Raw genomic sequence first — 23000 nt, forward strand, 5'->3', positions numbered from 1 at the left:
TATTACAGTAATCCGTTTCTTTATAGCTGAGGCAAAACTTTTCGGCACTGAGTTTTAAAAATGAATGTTAGGTGTATTAAATAAATAGATAAAAAAGTAAGAGAGAGAAAAATGTATAGGGAATAAAGTAGAAAGAATAAAGTAAGAGAGAGTAAAATAAGAAAGAGAAAAAAGTTAGTACCATATATGGAAATGACTCAACTATGAAGAAACTTCTCGAAATGAAAAAATGACTCAACGAAGAAACGGAGGGAGTACATTATTTACGTGATTGTCAAATAGGAGTAATATTTTTTATTTAATTAAAATTTATAAAAATATTCGTGTGATTTGTGAAGCAAAGAAGTAAAATGCGAGTAAAAAAAATGTCTGAACCCAAAATATAAATATAAAATTGACAACCAAATTTACCTGTGATTTCCTTTGGACTTGAGCTAGCAAAATTTATCGGTTCCCGATTTAGGGTTCTTTCTCGTTTCTCTCACATCCTGATTTATCTCCCACTATCTGTAGGTTCCCACTCTGAATCATTGCGTTGTTGGTGCTGTTTGTTTATAACCTTTTGCCGTTGTCGAACTGATCTACTTTTTGGATTTTTTATAAATCGGCTTTTAGATCATCACACACACATATATGTATGTGTGCTTTGTTGATTATTGATTTGTTGTTGTAAGTGTTGGATACTCCAACAGAGGGAAACGAGATTGGTTGGTGTATAAATTATTGATTTATATATGGTCGCTGGTTGTTGGGATTTTTGCATTTGTGCTTTTTTGTGGTTGAGATTTGGTGAATTTGGTCGCGGAAAAGAATGGAGGTTGATTTCTACAGCAATCCAGATTAATTTCATTTGATGTGATGTGTTGTAGCTATGAGCGAAGGAGAATAGGTTTAATTTAGTGTTTTTTCGTAACAACCAGCTGGATTGAGTTGGTTTTGATAAATTTTGGGGGAAATGATGGATAAAGGCATTGAGCATTTGATATCTGCTAGGAAGCTGTTGAAGGAGAGCTTAGAGAAATCGAGAGCTTTAGGTTCGTCGTTGGAGAAGGTAGGGCCTAGATTAGACGAGATCAACCAAAGATTACCATCTATGGAAGTAGCAATTCGACCTATTCGTGCTGAGAGTGAGGCTCTGAGCTCTGTTGGTGGTCATATAAATAGAGCTGTAGTCCCTGCTGCAGCAGTTCTCAAGGTTTTTGATGCCATCCACGGCCTTGAGAAGTCGTTGTCCGACCCTCAGTCTAACTTGCCCGGGTACCTTAGCGTGCTCAAACGCCTTGAGGAGGCGTTGAGGTTTTTGGGGGAGAATTGTGGCATGGCTATCCAGTGGCTGGGTGATATTGTGCAGTATTTGGAGGATCATAAGGTGGCGGACACACGGTTCATCTCAGGATTAAAGAAGGCTTTGAAGAATATCCGGGAATTGGAGACTGCTGAGGAGAAGGGCCATCTTGATGGTGGGTTGCTTGATGTTGCTTTGGATAGACTGGAAAGTGAGCTCCAGCGGCTGCTAACTGAGAATAGTGTCCCGTTGCCTATGTCCTCACCGGCCTTGCCTGGCGAACAGGCCAGCATTGCCCCTTCACCTTTGCCCGTGGCCGTGATTCAGAAGTTGCATGCTATATTAGGGAGGTTAGCTGTGAATGACAGGCTTGAGAAGTGTATATCCATCTACGTGGAGGTCAGGAGCTCGAATGTTAGAGCAAGTTTACGAGCTCTCAATCTGGATTATCTTGAAATATCGGTGTCTGAGTTCAATAATGTCGCGAGCATAGAGGGTTATATTGCTCAATGGGGCAAGCATTTGGAGTTTGCCATGAAGCACCTCTTTGAGGCCGAATACAAGCTCTGCCACGATGTGTTTGATCGGATGGGACCAGACGTGTCCAAGAGCTGCTTCCCTAAGATAGCTGCGCAGGCGGGGATTCTCGCTTTCTTGCAGTTTGGCAGAACAGTGACTGAGAGTAAGAAGGATCCCATCAAGCTGTTGAAGCTTTTAGATATATTTGCATCACTAAATAAACTTAGGTTGGATTTCAACCGGCTTTTCGGTGGAGCTGCCTGTGCTGAGATACAGAACATGACTAGGGATCTGATCAAGAGAGTGATCGAAGGCTCATGTGAGATTTTCTGGGAGCTTTTAGTCCAGGTCGAGCTGCAACGACAAACCCCGCCTCCTGCAGATTGCAGCATCCCAAGAGTAGTCACCTTCATCACTGATTATTGTAACAAACTCCTTGGCGATGAGTATAAGCCGATCCTCACTCAAGTTTTAGTCATCGAGAGAAGCTGGAAGCACGAAAGTTTCCAAGAGCGGATCCTCATCACCGAGCTTCTGAATCTAGTCAAAGCCATCGAGCTCAACTTGGAGGCGTGGTCAAAGGGCTATGAAGACGCAGTCCCTTCATATGTGTTCTTGATGAACAACCATTCACATCTGTACAAGTATCTAAAAGGGACGAAGCTAGGAGGCATTGTGGGAGAGCCTTGGTTGAGCGAACACGACCAGTACAAGGAGTATTACTCCGCTATATTTCTCAGAGAGAGCTGGGGCAAGCTTCCCACACATTTAAGCAGGGAGGGTCTGATCTTGTTCTCAGGGGGGCGTGCCACAGCTCGTAATCTGGTGAAAGAGCGTCTGAAGGAATTCAACGAAGCCTTTGATGACATGTATGCAAAGCAGTCGAAATGGGTTATTCCTGACAAGGATCTCCGCGAGAAAACATGTCAGGCCATAGTTCAAGCCATTGTGCCTGTTTATCGCAGCTATATGCAGAACTATGGACCATTGGTTGAGCAAGACCCTAGCACGAGTAAATACGCCAAGTACACGGCTCAGTCTCTGGAGAAGATGCTTCTCTCCCTTTTCCTTCCCAAGCTGCCCAAGCAAGTGAGTTTTCAGATGAAGCAGGCAAGTGGGAAGTTCAGCAACGGGGCAGCGGATCAGTATCAGACGCCTCCAACGGTTAAATGATCAAACGCGCTGTGCAGATAGAGAATTTGACTTTGTAGACGCGCTATTTAAGGTCCTCTCTTGTTGCTCATTTATTTCTCCTGTGTATTCACTCTACACAAATACTGCCTGTACAATTACTTGAGGTAAGTAGATATCTCCAGCAGCATTGGAAAAAAAAAGTAAAAGAATTTAGGAGTTACACCTTGTTGAAAGCTAGAACTGCAAGAATTTAGAAGCATGATTTGAATGTCAATTGTATTATGAATAAATGGTCCACTTTTTGTGTGATGATAAAACTGGCGTCTTGTATGTCTGATACATATTTTTACAGCCTTCGGTTACCTGTTCTTGGCATTTGTTTGATTATGGTTTTTAGATCATCACTTTGTATTTTATTTGTGGAACTATTCTTATTTTGGTCTCTACTACATTGACATCTTTGTTGTTGATGCTCATTTAATGTATTAAATGACACCATCAATATAGGAATTGTTGTAAATTACAAAACAAGATATCAATAGATCATTTTCTGCTTCAGGTAGTGTGTAGGTTTGTGGTTTAATTTATTGACCACCAGCGCGCCTCCACTGCAGATGTTGATCTAGAAATAACTGATGGGGATAAACTATCAATTTATATCTATCTATGAGATGAATTATATTTACAGATGGTAACATTTTAGCTGGAGTTTGAGCTATCTTGTCATTCTATCGATGAGACGAATCAGGAATTGACAGGAGCTAATAGTCTTGATGATGAACTAGTTATCTACCATGATATGAACTAAAAGACCGAAATATATCAAGTAAGGATCACCTTTTACAGTTTTAGTGGTGTTTGATACTAATAACTTGTAAAAGATAAAGATCAAATTAAAAAAAGCAACAGTCAGCATAAAACACAATATGTTCCACTTGCATCAGTATATATCAATCATCCTTGAGTGGTTTGTCATTTATCCTGCGACGAGATGACAGATTCAAACGCTCCAGCAAGCGCCCTCACTTTGTTTGCCTTATTCTCACGAAGCTTGTTTGCTGTCTCCTCGATTACATCGTTGGAAACTGGTGAGTCATACTTCCCATGTGTTTTATCTTGCTGCCTCTGAGTAGCTGAGTTTTCTTGCTTCGTTTCAACTGCTGGCTCGGTTTCCTTAGACTCAACTGCAACCGCTGCTTGCTCCTCTGGTGCTACTTTGACCTCTTTCTCTTTAGCCTCTGCACGAGAATTGTCTTCAATTGTCTTGTTATTGGCAGGTGACTCTGTAGAAGATCCGGCAATACGAACTGTTGGATCTTCTCTTACTAAATCATCGATGCCATCAGCAGCTTCATTGAGGTAAGAGTATTCGATATCTTGGAGCTGCATTTCAGATTCAGGAAGATTGCAAATGCTTAGATCTTCATTTCTTTCAGGATTGACACGTTGTTCCTTTGTTGCTGGATCACTACACCCACTCTCCTTCTTCGAGCCGATGCTGCTTCTTCTCCCACTGCCCACAGACGAACTGGTGGAGAGGCGACGCTTTCCTTCTTCCTTCTCCACCGGTTTCCATTTCTTAGCAGCAGCACCCACCACCTTAGGGGAAACCACGGCCTTGACTAGGCGCGAGGAGGCACGGCGGGCAGCACCAGCAGCGGCAGCAACAGCAGTTGGGACGCGCGTCTTATGTGTAGGAGTTGCTGTCTTGCTATCCAAGGATCGTGTTCTGGTCTTTGCTGGCGTGCTTGGAGTGGCCGGGGAGGGTGGTTTCCTCGTCTGAGTCCTGGAAACACCGGCAGTAGCCTTGGAAACACCTGTAGTAATAGCCTTGGAAACACCTGTAATGGCCTTGGAAACACCGGAAGAAGCTGGGGCTTTCGACGCTACCGGCCTCGTCTCTTTTTGTGGTGCAGTTGAAACTTTTGGTTTGAGGGAGATTTGATTTACAACTCCTTTAAGCCTTGCTGCTCCTGTTTTTGGAGAAGGTGATGCCTTCTCCTTGCCAGGGAGAGCATCTCTTCTTCTTGTTGCCATACAATGATTGGTAGTTCTTGATGCCTACGTTTGGAAATATTCGCGTCGGTTGTGAAATACGAGACATAACATGAACAATGATTCGATTTATGATAAACAAAGAGAATTCTTGGTTCAGTTTTCCGCCTCAACGACAGGAAAAAAAGGACTGATCAAAAGATATAAAAAAACACAAGACAATTCCAAATGCATTTAAATATGTAAAATGTTATGGCAATTTCACATTAGTTCAATGTTTAAAAAAAAATTGTGCATTGTGCAATGGCATTAAAATGGAGATTGAAATTTGAAAATGGGAGTAGTAGTATAAGGAGCAGTACCTTTTGATGATGAAAAAATGTTGAAGTCTTTTTCTTCCCAACTAAATGATTGAGAAGAAAAAGAATGAGAAGAAGATGGAATATTTCTTCTGTCTATGAAAGAAAGTTGACACTATTTGAAAAAGAAGAGAGACATGAGAGGTATTTGTTTGAAGGATAGGTGACTTAAAAATCAAACCTTAAATCATGGAGAGCCTCAAATATTATAGAAATATCAAAATTTTCTGTTATTTATATTATCTCTACTTGTATTTTATCTGGTTAATATGCATATGGGTGTGGACGTGTGGTAGTGGTATTATAAATGGTTATTATTTTATTATGATAATATTACAAATAATGCATTTGTATTGATAATATTACAAATGCTAATATGTTAATATTAGCATTTGTATTGATAATATTATTATTATGATAATATTACAAATAATGCATTTGTATTGAAATTTCTAAACTTTCATTAAATTCCAGTCATGCACACTAATTTTACTATTTACGTAATTACCAAATTATTTATTAATCTAATTTCGCAGCTAATCCATATATTTCAGCGCTAACACCACTTCCTGACACAATCGGACGACGGTGGAAAACGTCATGTTAATGCCACACAATTGGATTGTGCCATATAATTTAGTAAGCAAGTCATGTCAACGTAACATTCTCAGTTGATTATAATCAGATCGAATCGTTAGATCAACAGTAGTACGGAGACTATATAACAAAATCAGAATTTGACGAGAGCAATGAATTTAAAAAAAAAATGGAGAGTTAGAATCACATTCATCCCCATCTCTCTCTACATTCTATTTCTAAAACATTTCTAATTCTAAATAAATATATGTAAAATGAAAAGGTAGTTAACTTCTCCCTCCTTATATAACCGCCCAAATCGTTTTCCCTCCAAATCCAATAACCGTTATTTAATCACGGCGGAGCTCTCCTCCGCCACCGTTAATATGTGCTCGTTGAAACAAATGAAGCGATCTTCCACGGCCATGGAAGATTGGAGAGAGGAAGCGATCCGCCGCGGATCCTTGAAACACGTGGATCTCACCACCGGATCCAACGGCTGGGCGGCGCCTCCTGGCGACAATTTCTCCGTCCGAGGAGCTAATTACCCTACCAAAAAGAGCAAATCTCCCGCCGGCGATTACCTCCTCGATCCCGCCGGCGTCGACTGGATCCGATCCAACGGCAGGCTCGACCACCTCCTCGCGCGCCGCGACAACCGCGTGATGAGCGCGATCCGCCGCGGATCGGGATCGGAGCAATCAGCGCCGTTCGTGATCGCGGTGAATCTCCAGATCCCCGGCCGCGAGCATCACTCCGTGGTTTTCTATTTCTCGAGCAAGGAAGGGGAAGGGGAAGGGGAATCGATCGGATCGAATCCGCTGCTCTCCGATTTCGTAAACGGATCGGACGAGTATCGCGACGGCCGATTCAAAATCGTGAATAAGATCGTGAAAGGACCGAGGATTCTGAAGGCGGCGGTGGGGAGGTACTCGGCGTGCCTCCTCGGGAAGGCGGTGGGGTGCAGCTACCACCGCGGGGCGGATTATCTGGAGATCGACGTCGACATCGGCAGCTCCTCCGTCGCGGCGACGATTCTGAAGCTGGCGCTGGGGTGCGTGAAGGCGGTGACGGTGGATTTGGGGTTTTTGGTGGAGGGGAAGACGGAGGAGGAGCTGCCGGAGAAGCTGTTTGGTGCGGTGAGGATTTGCCAGATGGAGATGAGCTCGGCGATGTTCGTAGACGCCGCCGCCGTCAGTAATAAGGTATTTCCTGTCGATTGTGATGAAAGTTAGAGATGTATATATAGAATTAATTTTGGTGGTTTTGTTTTTGTTTTTGTTTTCCCCAATTTTGAGGTGATTAAGTTTCTTCATATTTCTTACTGATGATTTTTTGTTCCATCTGCAATGATAATTAGTGAATCTTAATAGTAGTATATTTTTGTCTCTGAATATGTGCATTTCTTAGGTTCAATGTTGGTTTTTTGGGTATCAAAGCATATTATAATCATAAAAGAGAAGGAATAAAACACACACAAGAGCATTTGCAAGAGAAAAAAAGATGAGATCAAAGGTCTTGGGTTTGAATCACAATTAACACATCAACTAATATAAATGTGTTAGTTGGTTCTACCTGGTTAGAGGAGGCTCTTCGAGCCACGTTGCTTGAAAGCCCGTCCCTGTGCAATCCGTGCAGCATGCAGGATCCTGCATAGGTTGCTGATATGCGCAAGTGCAACAGAATGGTTCGTGTTAGCACAGAGAGAGAGAGAGAGTGAAAGAGCAGGAAGAGCTTCATATATAGGATGGAAAAGGAAAAGACCTACGAAATCCGGAGAATGTACGCTGAGGGGGGCTTTGACATCACGTGGTTTCATACAACTAAACCAATCTCTGACCTCACTTAACGCATCATTCATCTGCATGTGGTACTGAATTAGTTATAAGGAATTCGGAGGTGGCGAATATGGGAAATCTTGTGCCAATCCTCTCCCGTTCCTCTCTGGCACCGTCTTTCTAGTTGTGGGCATAGGCTGATACTTAGGTCATTCACATTTGGCAGAGCTGGAATTGATACAAGCTTCGGGCAATCGCAAATATCAAGCGTATGAAGAGATGGTAGCTGGCCGGGGAGTAATTCCAACTCAGGAAGATAGATCAGGTGTAGGAATTTGAGTGAGGAGAGGAGCTGCAAAGCCTGTGATAAGCACCTCATATTGGGAAGATGAGATAACTGGAGCCATTCAAGATTATGAAGATGTTTAATCTCCTCTGGCAACTCTATTATTTCTTGGCAGGAAACTATTTTGAGCCGGCACAGAGCAGTGAGATGCTGTAACATCCCTTGTGGAATACATGTCATTGTATCGCAACATAATAGACGTAAACTGGTGAGCTTTTTTAAGGCTTCTAGACCTTCTCGTGTCACCGAGATATCTTTTGCACCCCCAATTGTCAATGACCGGAGCTTACTGTACTTTACCAGCGTTTCTAATGGGAAACATGCCAGGCTCTCCTCAATTTCCACAAACAATTGCCTAGGAATATCCTGCTCAGATAATAAAGCCAGAGTCGAGCCACTACATTTTAGATTATCCAACTTTCGGAGGGACGGGAGTGGTTGCAGTATTAGTGAAGCGCAACGCGTAATCCATAGCGTTTTAAGATTTGGGAATGCTTTGTTTCCCTCGTGCTCCTTCGAAAGCCTCTTTAGGTTTGGGAGGCCTGATAAATGCAACTCTTCAAGAGCAAAGAACTGTATCTTTACTGGGTTTCGACTTCCAACTTCTTCAATAATATACTCCATCCCCATTTTCTGTAAAAACAGCCTTTTAAGATGAGTTAGCTCGCCCAGTTTTGGAAGACGCATACAATTTGCGCAGTTTCTAACATCAATCACAACAATTTTTTCCAGAGTTGAATTTGTCATCCAACGTGGAAGATATCTACCACTGAAGCCCTCTATCCAGAGATATTCAAGATTGGGGTGAGGTTCAAGGGCTTCCAACACCTTTTCATCAACATCTTCCTCTAACTTGGATAAATCGGTTCTTTCCCATGACAACCTCAACTTTCTGAGATTCTTTTTATCAGCAATATTTGCTTTCTTTGCATCCAAGTAATCATTTACTCTCTCCAAATGTCGAATCTCAAGCTCACCGCTGAGGTTCAAGCATTGCAGTTCCTCAAGTTGGTTACCTTTCTTGACACCCACAACAAACATACTTAATGTTTTGAGGCCAGTTAACTCTCTCATTTTAGAGGGCATCTCTGACAATGACTTACAATATGACAAACATAGATGTTCAAGATTATGTAAGGATGTCAGCTTCTTAGGTAAAGCCAATAGACTGTCACAGAAATCCAAGTTGAGAATTTGCAAATTCCAAAGAGTACATAATGAGTTTGGCAACATGCAAATTGTAGATGTAGACAAATTCAAGTATCGCAAATGTTTAAGATTGCCGATGGAAGGAGGCAAAACTTTTATCCCTTTATCATTTGCATGTAATACTCTTAAACTTGTGAGCTCCAATAGGGAAGAAATGTTCATATCTTGCTGAAAAGTTTTGGGAAACAAGACAGTTCTATCTACCAAATTTACCTCGCGGATAGTAGAGGTTTTCAAAATATTTCTTTCACTTTGTATTCGTGGGACTTTGTTCTCCATTACTGATTGCGCTAGGTCATGAACAAGATCATGCATATTGATCATGTCGTTGCATGTTGATTGTAGAAGAGATCTTAGTAGTAGCTCATTACATATTTGATTTCCAACATCTTCAACTTGTATATTACCTTTTGATGAAATATGACCATGAGCTATCCACAAAAGGATCAATTCTTTTTTCTGAATTTGATGGCCCTTGAGAAAAGAGGCAAAATAAGTAAAGCATTGCCTAAGCTCCAAAGGTAGATGATGATAACTCAATCTCAAAGCTGGCATTATCAAACTCTCTTCTGGAGTGAGCTTCCATAATTCACTCTCTCTCACATATATCCATTCATCTTGTGTCCTTTTAAACCGTAGAATCCCTCCAAGCGCCTTAGCGGTGAGGGGCACGCCAGCACACTTATTCACAATCTCTTTCCCAATTATTTCTAGCTGTGGAGATACCACTTCTTCTGGTCCGAAGGCGCGTGTCCTGAGTAACATCCAACAATTCTCATCCGACAACCCCTCGAGGCAATGAGCTGGAAGTGTTCCCATTATATTAGCAACCTTCTTTTGGCGTGTGGTGACAATGATGGATGCGCCAGTTGAGCCACATGATAGAGTATCTTTCAACTCAAACCATTTCTCTTGCTGGTCATTCCAGACATCATCAAGTACAATTAAGTATCTTTTTTTGTTCAACAACTCCCACAGTTGACGCTCTACAACATCCAACTGCTGCATATCCGCAACTCTCGTGCTCCCTGTGGCGGCTTCAATCATTGCTTTCACCAAAGGCTTTAATTCGAAATGATCGGAGACACAAACCCAAATTCTTATATCAAAGTGGTCCACCACCCGCGGATTGTTAAAGACTAACTGTGCAAGAGTTGTCTTCCCAAGACCGCCCACACCAATGATTGGCAGCACAGATATATCTTGATTTTCCTTTACCTCATTCACCAACATCTCCACAATCTTGTCTTTCTCTTCCTCTCTACCATAAATCCAATCAGACTGGTTCAACATGGAGCCCGTCTCACGCGAGGCGGCAACTTCTCTAGGCCTATCAACAGGCATCTCTCGCAGATGAAACTTAGTGCGCTCTGCAGCAACACCTTCCAGTTTTCCCGTGACTCGTCTCATCTTCCTTCCAATCTTGTGACCGAACCCAATCTTATCGAGGATGTTGCAACTCAGTTTGCTGCCAGTGTGTTTGAGTTTGGACACCTGAGTGCAACACTCATCCAAGATGTCATCAATCTCATAAGCAAGGACGTTGAGCTTCTGCAGCCAATCTCGAATTGGCCTGCTCTCGATTTGCTTCTCCTCGGCATCTTCCAACACGGCTTGAAGGGTGGTTAGGGTGCTCGAAAGCTTCTGCATCTCATCGTCAACGCCTAGGATCAGTCCAATCTCATCCTTAATAAGCGAGCCTAGATTATCAAGAACGACTTGAAGAAATGCCCCAGCCATACTGGAATAACAGGATTAATTCTTTTGTGAAAAACTTCTTTTGATCTGCCAAATTTCAAGTACAAGGACGATGAATATGGACATGATAAATCAGTTTTGAAGTTGCAAATTTTCTAGTAACAAGAACATGATATGATCATAATATTCATATGGCAATACTCATAGCACTCTAAAGTTAGCATTAACATGGTAAGAAATATCATTAGCATTAAGATGGTAAGAAATAATACTATCATTACCTTAAAGCAAGTAATATGATGGCAAGCGGAGAGGTAGTCAACGGCGGCGGCGCATCGGCGGTGAGATGAGAGAGGAATTGAGGAAGAACGAGAGCCACAGAGTCAACAGAGAGTAGTTCAACAGACGGTGTATAAATCAAGAGAGAAATATAAAGATGAGTTGACTAATATCATTGAAAAATTCATTTTAATCAGTGTGAATCAAACAACCCATTTAAAGAACAATTTTGCCCGTCTCAAGTTTCCGAAAGGATCTCCTGCACCACCTTTCCTACTCCATTCCTAATCCACCTCTCACAACTTAATAAAATCCACTGCTCAAATTTGGCTTCAATGGTTTTTCCACATGTCTTAGTTTCAGATTCATTTCTATAAATATTTAATGCCTCCCTCCCATAGTAATATACATTTTTGATTAATTATAAGTTTTAATGCATAATTAGTAAAATAATAGAGAGGTTGAAAGAAAAAACTACTATCGAAGAATAAGTCTCATCTCAAACTAAAAAAAAAAGTGAATATTATTGTGGGACGAAAGAAATATTAAATTATGATATTTATATTGTAATTTAACTCAAATGATTACTTATTCTGTCCCAATCCGGATCACCTAATGCATTTCCTAATTCATTTCCTGCTCCACTCCTCACATACATGAGAGTGGACCCCACTATAATATAATATGTTTGTGAGGGGTGGCGTAATGTTTGTGAGGGGTGGCGTAAGAAATGGATTAGAGAATGCATTAGATGATTCGGATCGGTTCTGTCCAAACATATATCATCAGTCCCATTATAAGTGAAATCCTGTGACTATAATTACCTTATATAGTAATTAATTACTAACCACATATCAACATGTAGAGAAAATGCTTCCTAATGGAGAAATTAAAAATGTGCATTTTCTCTCATGGCAGTTTAAATCCCTTTATATCAATTTTCTTATTTATCCATAATATATAATTTCTTTTTAATATATATTCAAATTATGCATTAAGTTGACGCTTTCAAAGTATTTTTGTTGACACATGAAATAAAACTACTTATATAAATTAGTAAGACAAATAATCCAATGGGGGAGTGATCAATTGCTAACTTATCATTTAATTGCTAACTACGACTAATTTAAGGCCATAGGATTTTAGAAAACGTGTGGTCTACAATTTGCCATGTGTGATTTTCATTTTTATTAATTAAATCGAAAAAGATTAAAAAAAAACTCCAAATTAGGGTTTTGGATGAAAATGTCAATACAGTGTTCCGAAAATATCAACACAATGCTTTGAAAATGTCAACACAGTGCTTTAAGAATGTTAACTCATTGCTTATATTGACATTCTACATGTATTAGAGCATCCACTATAGGTGGACACTTTTTGGTGGACATTTTTTTTTTGTCCATAGCCCCATTTTATTTGTCCACAGCCAAAAAAAAAGTGTCCGCGGCAATAGTGGACACTTTTTGGTGGACAAATTTCACTTTATTTTATTTGTTGTATATTTTAATTCAATTACAATTAAAATTATCGGACTATAAATAATTAGAGAAAAACGGCTAGTGCAATAAAATTAAAATTGAAAACTAAATTTTCGTCGGATTAAAGTGAGGAAAAAATTACAACAAAAATTTGATCTACGGAAAATCACACATGTTCTTCACGCTACGCCGCCTCCCCTACGTGCCCAGACCTCTTCAATCAAATCGACCTGGAGTTGGTCATGTGCTGTGCTCCTGCGTATATCAGCGAAACGTTGGATCAGATATTCATTACTACGTGGTACACCCATCTGTATCGGCGCGGAGGCAACGCCGTGACTTGTACTTGCACCATCTTCCGGCGCCCAACGTTCTGCAGCAAATCCTTCATCTTCTATTATCATATTGTGCAATATGATACATGCTACCATAATATTCGCGACATCATCTTCGTGCCAAACTCGTGCCGGGCAGCGTAGAATGGCCCATCGCGCTTGGAGCACACCAAAAGCTCGCTCAACATCTTTCCTAGCGGCCTCTTGTTTTCGCGCAAAATATTGTCTCTTCGCTCCAGCCGGTTGGCGAAGTGTCTTGACGAATACGGGCCAACGAGGGTATATTCCATCTGCCAAATAGTATCCCCTGCGATACTGCGTGCCATTTGCTACAAAACTGATCTCTGGACCCTCTCCCCGGCACTCATCATTGAAGATAGGCAACGACTGCAGAACGTTGATGTCGTTGTTCGAACCTGCAACACCGAAATACGCATGCCAGATCCGCAAACGGTAGTCAGCAACGGCTTCGAGGATCATTGACGGATGTTTATGCTTGAAACCGGTAGTGAACTGGCCTTTCCACGCCACCGGGCAGTTTTTCCACTCCCAATGCATGCAATCAATGCTGCCCATCATGCCTGGGAAATTGTGCACCGCACCGTGCATATCTAGCAGTCTCTGGCACTCATCAGGGGTTGGCTTTCGTAGGAACTCCGGACCAAAGACTTCCCGAATGCCCTTACAAAACTGCCGGAGCACATTTAGACTAGTCGTCTCACCCATCTGTAGGTATTCGTCGAACATATCAGCCGGTCCGGCATAGGCAAGCTGCCTAATTGCAGAGGTGCATTTCTGCAAAGTAGACAGCCCGATCCGGCCAGTGCAATCACTCCGGAGCGTGAAGCACTCGAACCGGTCCGCCAATGTCGTCGCTATATGGGTAAAGAGCGGTCGCGACATTCTGAAACGCCGACGAAAAATCTTAGCCGGGTAACGAGGGTCAGCGCTAAAGTAGTCGGCCATTAGCCGCTCAGCCGCTCCGACATGGTCTCGTGGGATTGTCCGACGATGACGAATCTCACGAGGGATCGCCGCCGCCGCCGCCTCCTCGTCGGCCTCCCTCTGCACCTCTTGAATCAAAGAATCCCATGCTTAATTCCACAAATCATCCATAATCGAAAAGTTTTTAGAGATAGAAAATTTGGATAGAAAGTGAAATGGGTGTGAAGATGTGTGTGGAAAGAAGATGAAAATGGGAGGAATATTTATAAAAAAACCATTATAAATTTGAAATTTTTTTTTTTAAAAATAAATAAATTAAACCAGCGACCGCCGCGCCGGCGTCGCCGCACGATAGATAGGCGCGGCGGCCGCCGCGCTTCTCTCTTCATCGGCCCGTCCTCGCTGCAAACGCGGCGAATGCCCGTCCGCCCCCGGGGCGGACGCCTCCTCCCCTATAGACCGCCGCGGCTAAGCCGCCTCCGGGGCGGCCGGCGCGCGCCCCTATAGTGGATGCCCTTATATTGACATATTTTATATAGTATGTTGACATTTCTGCTTGTACGAAAAAATTTAAAAAATTCGAAATTTTTTTCAAAATTTGACGTCGGAGCATATGATATCGTTGGAATCCTTATGAAATTATCTTTAATTTGATATATGTTGCAGGGTGTTAACGATTGTACAGCGTCTACAACGTCTTTTCTGATCAACCATCACGTTTCCTCTTTGTTGCAGGGTGTTAACGATTGTACAAATATATCAGTTTCCGATTTGCAGTTCGCGACAAGTTGTACGAATGTTTCGGGTACATACGAGCTATAATAATAAATTTTCAGATGAGCATCTAGTTTCCATTTATCACTCATTTTTTAATATTTCTTTCTCCTATTTTATTCACATATTTCTTTCTCTTCCACTTTATTGATTTTGAATTAAAACCCGTGCCATCCATCAATGAGATTATTTTTGGTAGACCGAGAGATTAATTTTTTTCAATAATTTGTCTTGAAACAAGACAAAACTGAAATTCAGGCAATGGACCATTGTCATACACAAGTAATATCACTTTTATCGCCATGCAATAAATTTCAAGTAAAGATATTGTAGACCATTTTGAGTGGATAAGAGGTTATGTAGTGATTTAGTGAAAGATTGATTGTATTCTACTTCTCACTTCTCAAGAGATAACTGTCTTGCAGAGATATCTGTATTTTTGCTACAAGAGATCTGAAAGAAAAAAATGGCATACAATCTTCAATCTCTGATCACCATCCTACAGCAAACCCTTCATCCAGAGCAAACCCACTGGACTTTTGATCACAACAAACCAAAGCTGGAATCCCTACTTCAAACAGCTGAATCTCTGATGCAGATTCTTGAAAAGTCTTCACCCACCAAAATAGCAAGTTTGGAGAGCCAAATCAGAGATACGGTGTATAAAGCGGAGGATATTATTGAATCACAGATGGTTCATCAAAAGCTTTCCCACCCTGAGAGTGAGAGCTTGACCTTTTCCACACCAGATGTGCAGGAAGTCATTCAAGAGCTTGATTCTGCAATGGTGAACATGGCTGAGAAGACGATGAGTTCATCATCGAGTGATTTGCAGCAAGTAACTCAACAACTTGAAACTGTGAAGCTCGTGGAAGTGGAGGAAAAGAGTGCTTTGGTGGGAGTTGATGCAGATCTGTTGGAGTTGAAGCATCGTCTCACGAATACGGAAACGAAGGTGGAGACCATACTCATCAGTGGTATGGGTGGTATCGGTAAGTCCGCCCTTGCTCGAAATCTTTATAACGATCCATGTATTGTTTCTCACTTTGATTATCGCGGTTGGGCCGCAATTTCACAAGTTCCCAATAAGCGGGAAATTATGTTAAGTTTACTTCGTGGCCCGGATGAAGAGGTTTGTTGATGGGACAGGAAGATTATGAGTTGAAACAAATATTGCGTAAGAGATTGTTTGGGCGAAGATGGATGATTGTGTTGGATGATATATGGAGCACGAGCACGAATGTCTGGGACGAGATAAGAATGTCTTTCCAGGATAATAATAATAGTAGTCGGATTGTGATCACTACTAGGGAAACTAATGTGGCGAAACATGTTGCGGGCTCGAAGAGTCTGCATCATGTGCAGGAGCTAGACTATTCTGCGAGTCGGGATCTACTTTGCAAGATTGTTTTTGGTGGAGAGGATTGCCCTGACGAACTGCAAGGAGTGGCAGCTAAGATTGTGAGTATTTGCAGGGGGCTTCCTCTTGCCATTCATGTGATTGGAGGGCTCTTGTCAAAACTAGAAAGATCGAGAGATGTCTGGGAGAATGTTTCAACGGATGTAAAAGCTTCAATTGTTGAATCGGATGAGCATTTCTCAAATATACTTACCTTGAGTTATAATCACTTGCCGATTTATTTGAAACCGTGTTTCTTATACATGGGAGCTTTTCCAGAAGATTATGAGATTAAGGGTTCTAGACTAAAGAGTTTGTGGATAGCTGAAGGATTTGTGAAATCCAATGGAGATAGGAGTTTGGAGGAAGAGGCTGAGAATTACTTACAAGCTCTGGTGGAGAGGAATCTACTTTTGGTTAGACGACAAAAGTACAATGGGAAATCAATGAGTTACTCAATCCATGATTTGTTGAGGGATCTGTGCATAAGGAAAGCTAACGAGGAGAAGTTTTTAAACCTCAAGGATTCCATGCGTCGTGTAAGTGTTCACTCGTCTTCTGAGATAGAAGATGTGTGTGCTTCACCACAATTGATGTCCCATGCTCGATCTTTTATATGCACTGAGAAGAAGATTGCATCTACAGTGTTTTCCATGTTAACATTGGTTAGGGTGCTAGATGTGATGGAAATCAAATACAAAGTGTTCCCAGAAGAAATACTTCAACTTGTCAACCTACGCTACTTAGCTTTCTCGTGCACTTCAGGTATACCTATTGGAATATCAAGATTGTGGAATCTGCAAACCTTGATTTGTAGGGCAGGAATGATTAGTTTGCCTTCTGAGATATGGGAGATGTCTGAATTAAAACGTCTCAAGTTGGTAGGGTTAATTGAAATTGGGGAAGAATACAGGTTTAAATATGTTCATAAGAAGCTGCATAAGATATTCTTTCTACGGATAACTCCTTCAATGATTAGGAATGGTTTCTTTGAGACCATCCCAAATATCATAAGCTTAGGAATCCGTTTCGATGATTCACTGGACAGTGAAGTTGATCTTAGCCATCTTCACAAACTCGAAATTTTAAGATGCATTTCCGACTGGAATAAATATGATTGCCGTTTTCTGCACAAGCTCAGAGTTCCATGTAATATTAGAAAGTTAGTTCTAATTGGATGTGCATTAGCTCAGAGTTTCTTGAGAAATCTGTGTGCACTACCGAAACTGGAAGTGCTCAAAATAAGGTCTTGTATGTTTGAAAGAGACGGAGAGGCAGAGGAAGAAGAGTGGGAGATGGCAGAAGGAGATGAATTCCGCTCACTGCAGTTTTTGAGCATCATTTCCTTAAATATAGTGCGTTGGAGAGCCAACGAGACCAACTTCCCTAAACTCCTGGTGCTGCATGTAATCAGATGTAAGGTGTTAGAGGAAATCCCCTGTGATATTGGAGATATCCCAACCCTCCAAACAATCTTAGTACATGAATGTGGTTCTTCTGTCGTGGCCTCAGCGCGAAAAATTAAGAAGGTTCAGCAAGAGGAGTACGGAAACTATGATCTCAAAGTGCTCATACGAGATTAGAAGCCAAAAGGTACAAATGCTAAACTATAAGCAATTAAAAAAGCATGCTCCATTTTGTTCATATACAACACAATCTAGTCCTTAATATTCGTTTTGAGCTTAAAATCTTTGGTATACTTTCTTGATCACGACTTGTGGTTATTAAACTGTGTGTTTTCTGTATGGTGTAACGAATCTGCATCTTGAATAGTTTCAGCATAACACAAGAATCACTCGTGGCTCGAGCTAAATGTATGTAGCGTAATAAAAGGTAATCCATGTTTATGTCTGTTAGATTTGGGTTTGGTATTGTCTCGCTATGTACTACTATGTAGTTTTTCCCCTTGATTTGATTGCGAACTGCTCGTCTTTTTCAGCTGCTGCTGCTCTTACATCGCTTGCAATGTGCTGCTAAACATCTCGTGGTTGTCACTCTTGGTAGATATGTGATTGTACCAATGTGCTATTCCTGTTGATATTTGTAATTGTTGGGAAATGTGAAGAAGGAATCAAATTTAGTAAGCAGTTGATTTTTGTGATATTGTGTTTGTGATTTTGTATCCATGAATGTATCCTTTGTTTTAGATTTGGCATCTTTGTATGTTCCTTGCTCTGTTTTCTTCAAATATGTGCTAAGTGATTTGAATCTCCAATTTATTGATTCACACTGTCGTGTTGACATGCTGCTGATATTGCTTAAGCATGGCCATTAGACTATGATTTTTTACTCGCTAATATTATTAACTATGGTCGAATTCAGATTTTCCCTTTACTTAAAAAGGTGATACTATGTGTTTAAGATTTCTCACAATTGATAACTCTTGTGATATCAAATCATATGAAGCCTGCAGGATACTCTAGATAGTTGTACTAATCGTACGATAAAGACAACGAAGTTACTTTGAATAGCTGCAAACGATGATGTTTACGCAAACATACGACTGGACCTCAAGCCAAATGATCTTTTTCTTTCCTAAGATGAAATCTCTTTTTGTTTATAGACCTTTGTTTGTTTGTCATATAGACCATGACTTTTTAGAGAGGATATAAGGCCAAATTGACAGGAAATATATCAAAATTTAGTCAAATTTTGGTCTATTATAATTTTAAAAATCAGTTGGAATACAATTTTGATTTGTTCGTAACTATCTAATGGCGTAAAAAGACTAGTCGCCTATGTTAACAAACTCGAAAATGTAAGATGTCAATCTATATGAATGAAGATGGTAGTATTAGAGAGTTAACTATAGCTGACTGTGTAATATTTCGGAGTTTCTTGACAACACTATGTGCTCAAAATAAGGGAACGGAGAGGCAGAGGAAGAAGAGTGGGAGGCGAGAGAAGGAGATAAATTCCACTCATTGCAGTTTCTACGCCGCTAATTTGCGTCGAAGGTCGCGGGAGCTGTTGCCCGACGATCACTCCGGCGTCAAATTTAAGGATAAAAGGTAGTCGCCGGAGCTTTGCCGGTCGATCAAACCAGGAATGATACGATAAAAACGTAAAGATAAAATAAAAGGATTATGAATATTTCTTCAATGATTGAGAATAATACAATGACTCCAATTTATAAGACTAATACCCTAATACCTAACTTAGTGACCAAGCAAATAATCATAAGCAAATATGGAAAGATATTGAAAATAATTGATAGACAAATTAATAGAGATATGCAGATATCTCGTATTACTATTCCATAAATATAGTGTGCTAGAGAGCCAACGAGACCTATCGTCTAAGTTTGTGGTCATTAAGGCAGAGCAGGAGAGGAGGGCTGCTATCATTAGGCTCGAGGGTGAAAGTGAGTCTGCTAAGCTGATTTCTATCACATCTCTTCTCCCTTAACTGATGATGATTTCTATCTTCTGTTTTACTTTACTTGTTGCTTTTTTTGTTATCTTGTGTTTGTGGAGGCAAATTTTTGGAAAAAATTTAGTTTTTATGCAAATTTTTATTTGTCTTCGCAATCATCTTATAACAAAAAAATAGACTACTTGTCTTAAAATAATTTTGCTCATAAGATAATATACTATTTGCCTTGACGTGCTCAATGCATTATTTTAATACAACATGCAAATTATTGAGCATATACCCAATAGTCAGCAGATTATTTTGTTAAACATTCTGCAAGAAATCTGAAAAAAAAAAAAAAAAATAGCATACAATCTTCAATCCCTCATCACCATCCTTCAACAAATCCTCGATCACAACAAACCCCAACTCGAATCCTTACTCCAAATTGCTGAATCTCTTATGTGGATTCTTGAAAAGTCTTCACCCTCCCAAATAGCAACTTTGGAGAGTCAAATCAGAGAAACATCATATAAAGCAGAAGATATTATTGAATCACAAATGGTTTATCAAATTCTTTCCAAACCCAAAAACAATATATTGACCTTTTTCAAACCCAAACGCAAGAGCTTCGTTCTGCAGTGGTTTTCTTGCATGATCTGACACCAGATTTGCTGCAAGCAACCCAACAACTTCAATCTATGAAGCTCGTGGAAGAATTGGAGGAAAAGAGCGCTTCTTCCTCGAGATCTAAGATTGATTTGGTGGGAGTTGATGAAGATTTGTTGCAGTTAAAGGATCGTCTCACGAATATGGAGAGGAAGGTGAAGATCATCCCCATCGTTGGCATGGGGGGCATTGGTAAGTCCACCCTTGCTCGAAATCTTTATGACGATGCGTATATTGTTTCTCACTTTGATTATCGCAGTTGGGCTGTTATTTCGCAAGTTCCCAATATGCGGGAAATTATGTTGAGTCTTCTTCGTGGCCTGGATGAAAAGGTCAGCAATGAACTGATTGGACGTGGAGATTATGAGTTGAGAGAAATATTGCACAAGAGGTTATTTGGGCGAAGATACATAGTTGTGTTGGATGATATATGGAGCACGAAATTATGGGATGAGATAAGGATGTATTTCCCGGATAGTAATAATGGGAGTCGAATTGTGATCACTACTAGGGAGTCTGATGTGGCGGAACATGTTGCAGGCTCGGAGAGACTGCATCATGTGCAGTTGCTAGACGAGGTTGTCAGTCGGGATTTACTTTGCCAGATTGTGTTTGGGGAAGAGGATTGCCCTAGCGAATTGCAAGAGGTGGCAGCTAAGATTGGGAGTGATTGCAGTGGGCTTCCTCTTGCCATTCATGTGATTGGAGGGCTCTTGTCAAAGGTTGAAAGGTCAAGAGAAGTTTGGGAGAATCTTTCAACAGATGTAAAAGCTTCCATTGTTCAATCGGACGAGCATTTCTCCAATATACTTTCCTTGATTTATTCACTTGAAACCATGTTTTTTGTATATGAGAGCTTTTCCTGAACATTATGAGATTAAGGGATCTAGACTTAAGAGTAGGTGGATAGCCGAGGGATTTGTGAAATCCAAGGGAGATAAGAGTTTGGAGGAAGAGGCGAGGATTACTTAAAAGCTCTAGTGGAGAGGAATCTACTTTTGGTTACACGAAAAAAAACCAATGGAAAACCAATGAGTTACTCAATCCATGATCTTCTCAGGAATCTGTGCATAAGGAAGGCTAACAAGGAGAAATTTTTAAACGTCAAGAATTGCATGCGCCGTGTAAGTGTTCAGTCATCATATGAAATGGATGATGTGCGTGCTTCATCCCAATTGATGTCACTTGCTCGATCTTTTATATGCATTGGTGTGGAGATTATACCTCGTATCTTTTCCGTATTAAGATTGGTTAGGGTGCTAGATGTAATGGAACTGATATACGAGGAGTTACCAGAAGAAATATTACAACTTGTGAACCTATGCTGCTTAGCCTTCTCCTACACTTCGGGTGTACCTATTGGAATATCAAAATTATGGAATCTGCAAACCTTGATTTGTGGATACCATACGTGGCTTGATTTGCCATCTGAAATATGGGAGAGTTAAGACATCTGAGGTTAGTGATAAACACGGGATTTGCATGTTTTTAAGACCTAGATTTGGCTCGTTTTAAATGTCAATCTTGCAAATTATGTTCTTAAATTGCATATATTATATATTTTGGTATTTTTACGTGTTTATAGATAAATGATAGAAAAAGATAGAAAAAAGGTGCAAAAATGGTCAAGGTTCAGCAGCCTCTGTTCGAGCCCATCTTCCAACGAGTTTGAAGTCCAATCAGTGCTTAATACATGCCATTCTCTTCGTCTTTGAAAGAGCTTCGCGTGAGTACCTTGAACATCTAAATCGGAGTTCTGTGGAGAAAGTTATGGTTATTTTACGAACGTTGCGCAGTGTAGTCAAAATTAGGTGGAAATTAAGGAAGGAAAGAAATTGTTGCCAAATCTCTCCTATTAATTGAGGATTTCGAATTTACCATCTTTTCCATTACTTGGAGGATACTTTTTTACCAATTATAAATCATTTTCTAGCCTATATATACCTCATAACCTAATTTATAATATTCATCCCTAAGCCTCCAATCTTCTCCATCTCTATACTTCTTCCATCCCATATTCCACATATAATTCTTCTATCTTTCATTAGAGCGGAGCTCTGCAGATCTAGGTAAGAGAAGACTAAAGATTGCATAATTCAACCTTGGGTTTTGTTTTGTTTTTCTTCATGTCTAGTACTTTTTGTTGTTTTTACTTGTCTATGAGTCAAAACATCTTTTGTAGAATTTTTGGTAACATGCTATGATTATAAGTTATTTATTCAATTGTTTTTCCTTGTTAGCTCTTGTAGTTATTTCGATTTCTCTTGTGCTTATACATTTGTTTGATTGACCATCTTATGAATGCATGTGGATTTTACTACAATACCTGGGAAGTGAGTAGTTTAATTTGAAAGAGGAGAAATTGACGTCTTTGCCAATATAATCGGGAGATTTGAGCCTTTGAATGAAATAAATTTATCTTAGGAGTTTTTAGGAGTTGTTGCCTTAGTTTTAGGAAGGTTACTTCGGTTTTAGGTAGCAATCTACAAATTGTATGCTTCGGGAGAAGATATAATTTTACATATGTGATAGCTTAGCAACTCTAGAGACCGTAATTCAAGAAAGTCTTTTGGATTTTAGCTTTTGATTGTGGTCCTAAAACTCTACATTCCTTAGCCTGTTTTGTATATATTTGTTTTTATGTTTTCTTTTATTTGTTTATTTATTTCTGTCTAGTTTAAATAATCCAACCAAAAATCCGTGTCTCTAAATAGTATATGACGCTTAGTATATAATAGACGGTTGCAATCTTATTCCCTGAGTTCGATATTCTGGTACTGACCTTTAGCTATACTAGATCTACCTTGTATACTTGCAAGTATTTTTAGTGCTAATAAATAGTGCATCAAGTTTTTGGCGCCGTTGCCG

The 23000-nt window shown here is 40.3% G+C and overlaps 8 protein-coding genes and 1 long non-coding RNA gene across 10 annotated transcripts; 6 read left to right on the forward strand and 3 right to left on the reverse strand.

Annotated features, from left to right (window-relative positions):
• Positions 1 to 404: 404 nt before the first annotated feature.
• On the forward strand, positions 405 to 5092 carry LOC125186967 (exocyst complex component EXO70A1). 2 transcript variants are annotated; one of them, XR_007170542.1, is made up of 3 exons: positions 405 to 3029; positions 3937 to 4297; positions 4375 to 5092. XR_007170542.1 is itself a non-coding variant. In XM_048083457.1 (1 exon), exon 1 carries the CDS (start codon positions 956 to 958, stop codon positions 2975 to 2977), a length of 2022 nt encoding a protein of 673 aa, XP_047939414.1. In that variant the 5' UTR covers positions 405 to 955; the 3' UTR covers positions 2978 to 3255. The 2 variants fall into 2 exon arrangements, 1 of the variants encoding a protein (XP_047939414.1); XM_048083457.1 differs by lacking the exons at positions 3937 to 4297; positions 4375 to 5092 and having other exon boundaries at positions 405 to 3255.
• On the reverse strand, positions 3739 to 4975 carry LOC125186968 (neurofilament heavy polypeptide-like). Its single transcript, XM_048083459.1, has one exon. The coding sequence runs from the start codon at positions 4973 to 4975 to the stop codon at positions 3911 to 3913; it is 1065 nt and encodes a 354-aa protein (XP_047939416.1). The 3' UTR covers positions 3739 to 3910.
• Positions 5093 to 6254: 1162 nt separating the features above from the next.
• LOC125187035 (protein ENHANCED DISEASE RESISTANCE 2-like) lies at positions 6255 to 7262 on the forward strand. The gene has a single exon (XM_048083541.1). The coding sequence runs from the start codon at positions 6255 to 6257 to the stop codon at positions 7101 to 7103; it is 849 nt and encodes a 282-aa protein (XP_047939498.1). The 3' UTR covers positions 7104 to 7262.
• Positions 6942 to 11256, reverse strand: LOC125187033 (putative disease resistance protein RGA3). Its single transcript, XM_048083540.1, has 4 exons — positions 11181 to 11256; positions 7633 to 10942; positions 7444 to 7529; positions 6942 to 7080 (listed from the first exon to the last, which is right to left on the reverse strand). Exon 2 carries the CDS (start codon positions 10939 to 10941, stop codon positions 7747 to 7749), a length of 3195 nt encoding a protein of 1064 aa, XP_047939497.1. The 5' UTR covers position 10942; positions 11181 to 11256; the 3' UTR covers positions 6942 to 7080; positions 7444 to 7529; positions 7633 to 7746.
• A 1579-nt stretch (positions 11257 to 12835) lies between these two features.
• On the reverse strand, positions 12836 to 13957 carry LOC125190074. The gene is made up of 2 exons (XM_048087271.1): positions 13495 to 13957; positions 12836 to 13407 (listed from the first exon to the last, which is right to left on the reverse strand). Exons 1-2 carry the CDS (start codon positions 13955 to 13957, stop codon positions 12836 to 12838), a joined length of 1035 nt encoding a protein of 344 aa, XP_047943228.1.
• A 1154-nt stretch (positions 13958 to 15111) lies between these two features.
• On the forward strand, positions 15112 to 15990 carry LOC125187108 (probable disease resistance RPP8-like protein 2). The gene has a single exon (XM_048083631.1). It carries the CDS (start codon positions 15177 to 15179, stop codon positions 15849 to 15851), a length of 675 nt encoding a protein of 224 aa, XP_047939588.1. The 5' UTR covers positions 15112 to 15176; the 3' UTR covers positions 15852 to 15990.
• LOC125190075 (putative late blight resistance protein homolog R1B-16) lies at positions 15851 to 17692 on the forward strand. The gene has a single exon (XM_048087272.1). The coding sequence runs from the start codon at positions 15851 to 15853 to the stop codon at positions 17690 to 17692; it is 1842 nt and encodes a 613-aa protein (XP_047943229.1).
• An 18-nt stretch (positions 17693 to 17710) lies between these two features.
• Positions 17711 to 18277, forward strand: LOC125187109. The gene is made up of 2 exons (XR_007170564.1): positions 17711 to 17942; positions 18049 to 18277. It is a non-coding gene; the product is annotated as an uncharacterized LOC125187109 (long non-coding RNA).
• Positions 18278 to 19814: 1537 nt separating this feature from the next.
• On the forward strand, positions 19815 to 22949 carry LOC125187932 (putative late blight resistance protein homolog R1A-3). The gene is made up of 2 exons (XM_048084607.1): positions 19815 to 21590; positions 21718 to 22949. Exon 1 carries the CDS (start codon positions 20165 to 20167, stop codon positions 20996 to 20998), a length of 834 nt encoding a protein of 277 aa, XP_047940564.1. The 5' UTR covers positions 19815 to 20164; the 3' UTR covers positions 20999 to 21590; positions 21718 to 22949.
• The last annotated feature ends 51 nt before the right edge of the window (positions 22950 to 23000 follow it).

This window comes from Salvia hispanica, chromosome 5 (assembly GCF_023119035.1).
Source record: "Salvia hispanica cultivar TCC Black 2014 chromosome 5, UniMelb_Shisp_WGS_1.0, whole genome shotgun sequence".
NCBI lineage: Eukaryota > Viridiplantae > Streptophyta > Magnoliopsida > Lamiales > Lamiaceae > Salvia > Salvia hispanica.

What these genes read in the sequence shown, in the direction of transcription:
- LOC125186967 (XM_048083457.1), top strand. Translation starts at nt 956, where the DNA reads ATGATGGATAAAGGCATTGAGCATTTGATATCTGCTAGGAAGCTGTTG.
- LOC125186968 (XM_048083459.1), bottom strand. Translation starts at nt 4,975, where the DNA reads ATGGCAACAAGAAGAAGAGATGCTCTCCCTGGCAAGGAGAAGGCATCA.
- LOC125187035 (XM_048083541.1), top strand. Translation starts at nt 6,255, where the DNA reads ATGTGCTCGTTGAAACAAATGAAGCGATCTTCCACGGCCATGGAAGAT.
- LOC125187033 (XM_048083540.1), bottom strand. Translation starts at nt 10,941, where the DNA reads ATGGCTGGGGCATTTCTTCAAGTCGTTCTTGATAATCTAGGCTCGCTT.
- LOC125190074 (XM_048087271.1), bottom strand. Translation starts at nt 13,957, where the DNA reads ATGGCCGACTACTTTAGCGCTGACCCTCGTTACCCGGCTAAGATTTTT. An exon ending in GAAAGGCCAGTTCACTACCG is followed by an intron (nt 13,408 to 13,494) that starts GTTTCAAGCATA and finishes TCGGTGTTGCAG; the next exon opens with GTTCGAACAACGACATCAAC.
- LOC125187108 (XM_048083631.1), top strand. Translation starts at nt 15,177, where the DNA reads ATGGCATACAATCTTCAATCTCTGATCACCATCCTACAGCAAACCCTT.
- LOC125190075 (XM_048087272.1), top strand. Translation starts at nt 15,851, where the DNA reads ATGGGACAGGAAGATTATGAGTTGAAACAAATATTGCGTAAGAGATTG.
- LOC125187932 (XM_048084607.1), top strand. Translation starts at nt 20,165, where the DNA reads ATGAAGCTCGTGGAAGAATTGGAGGAAAAGAGCGCTTCTTCCTCGAGA.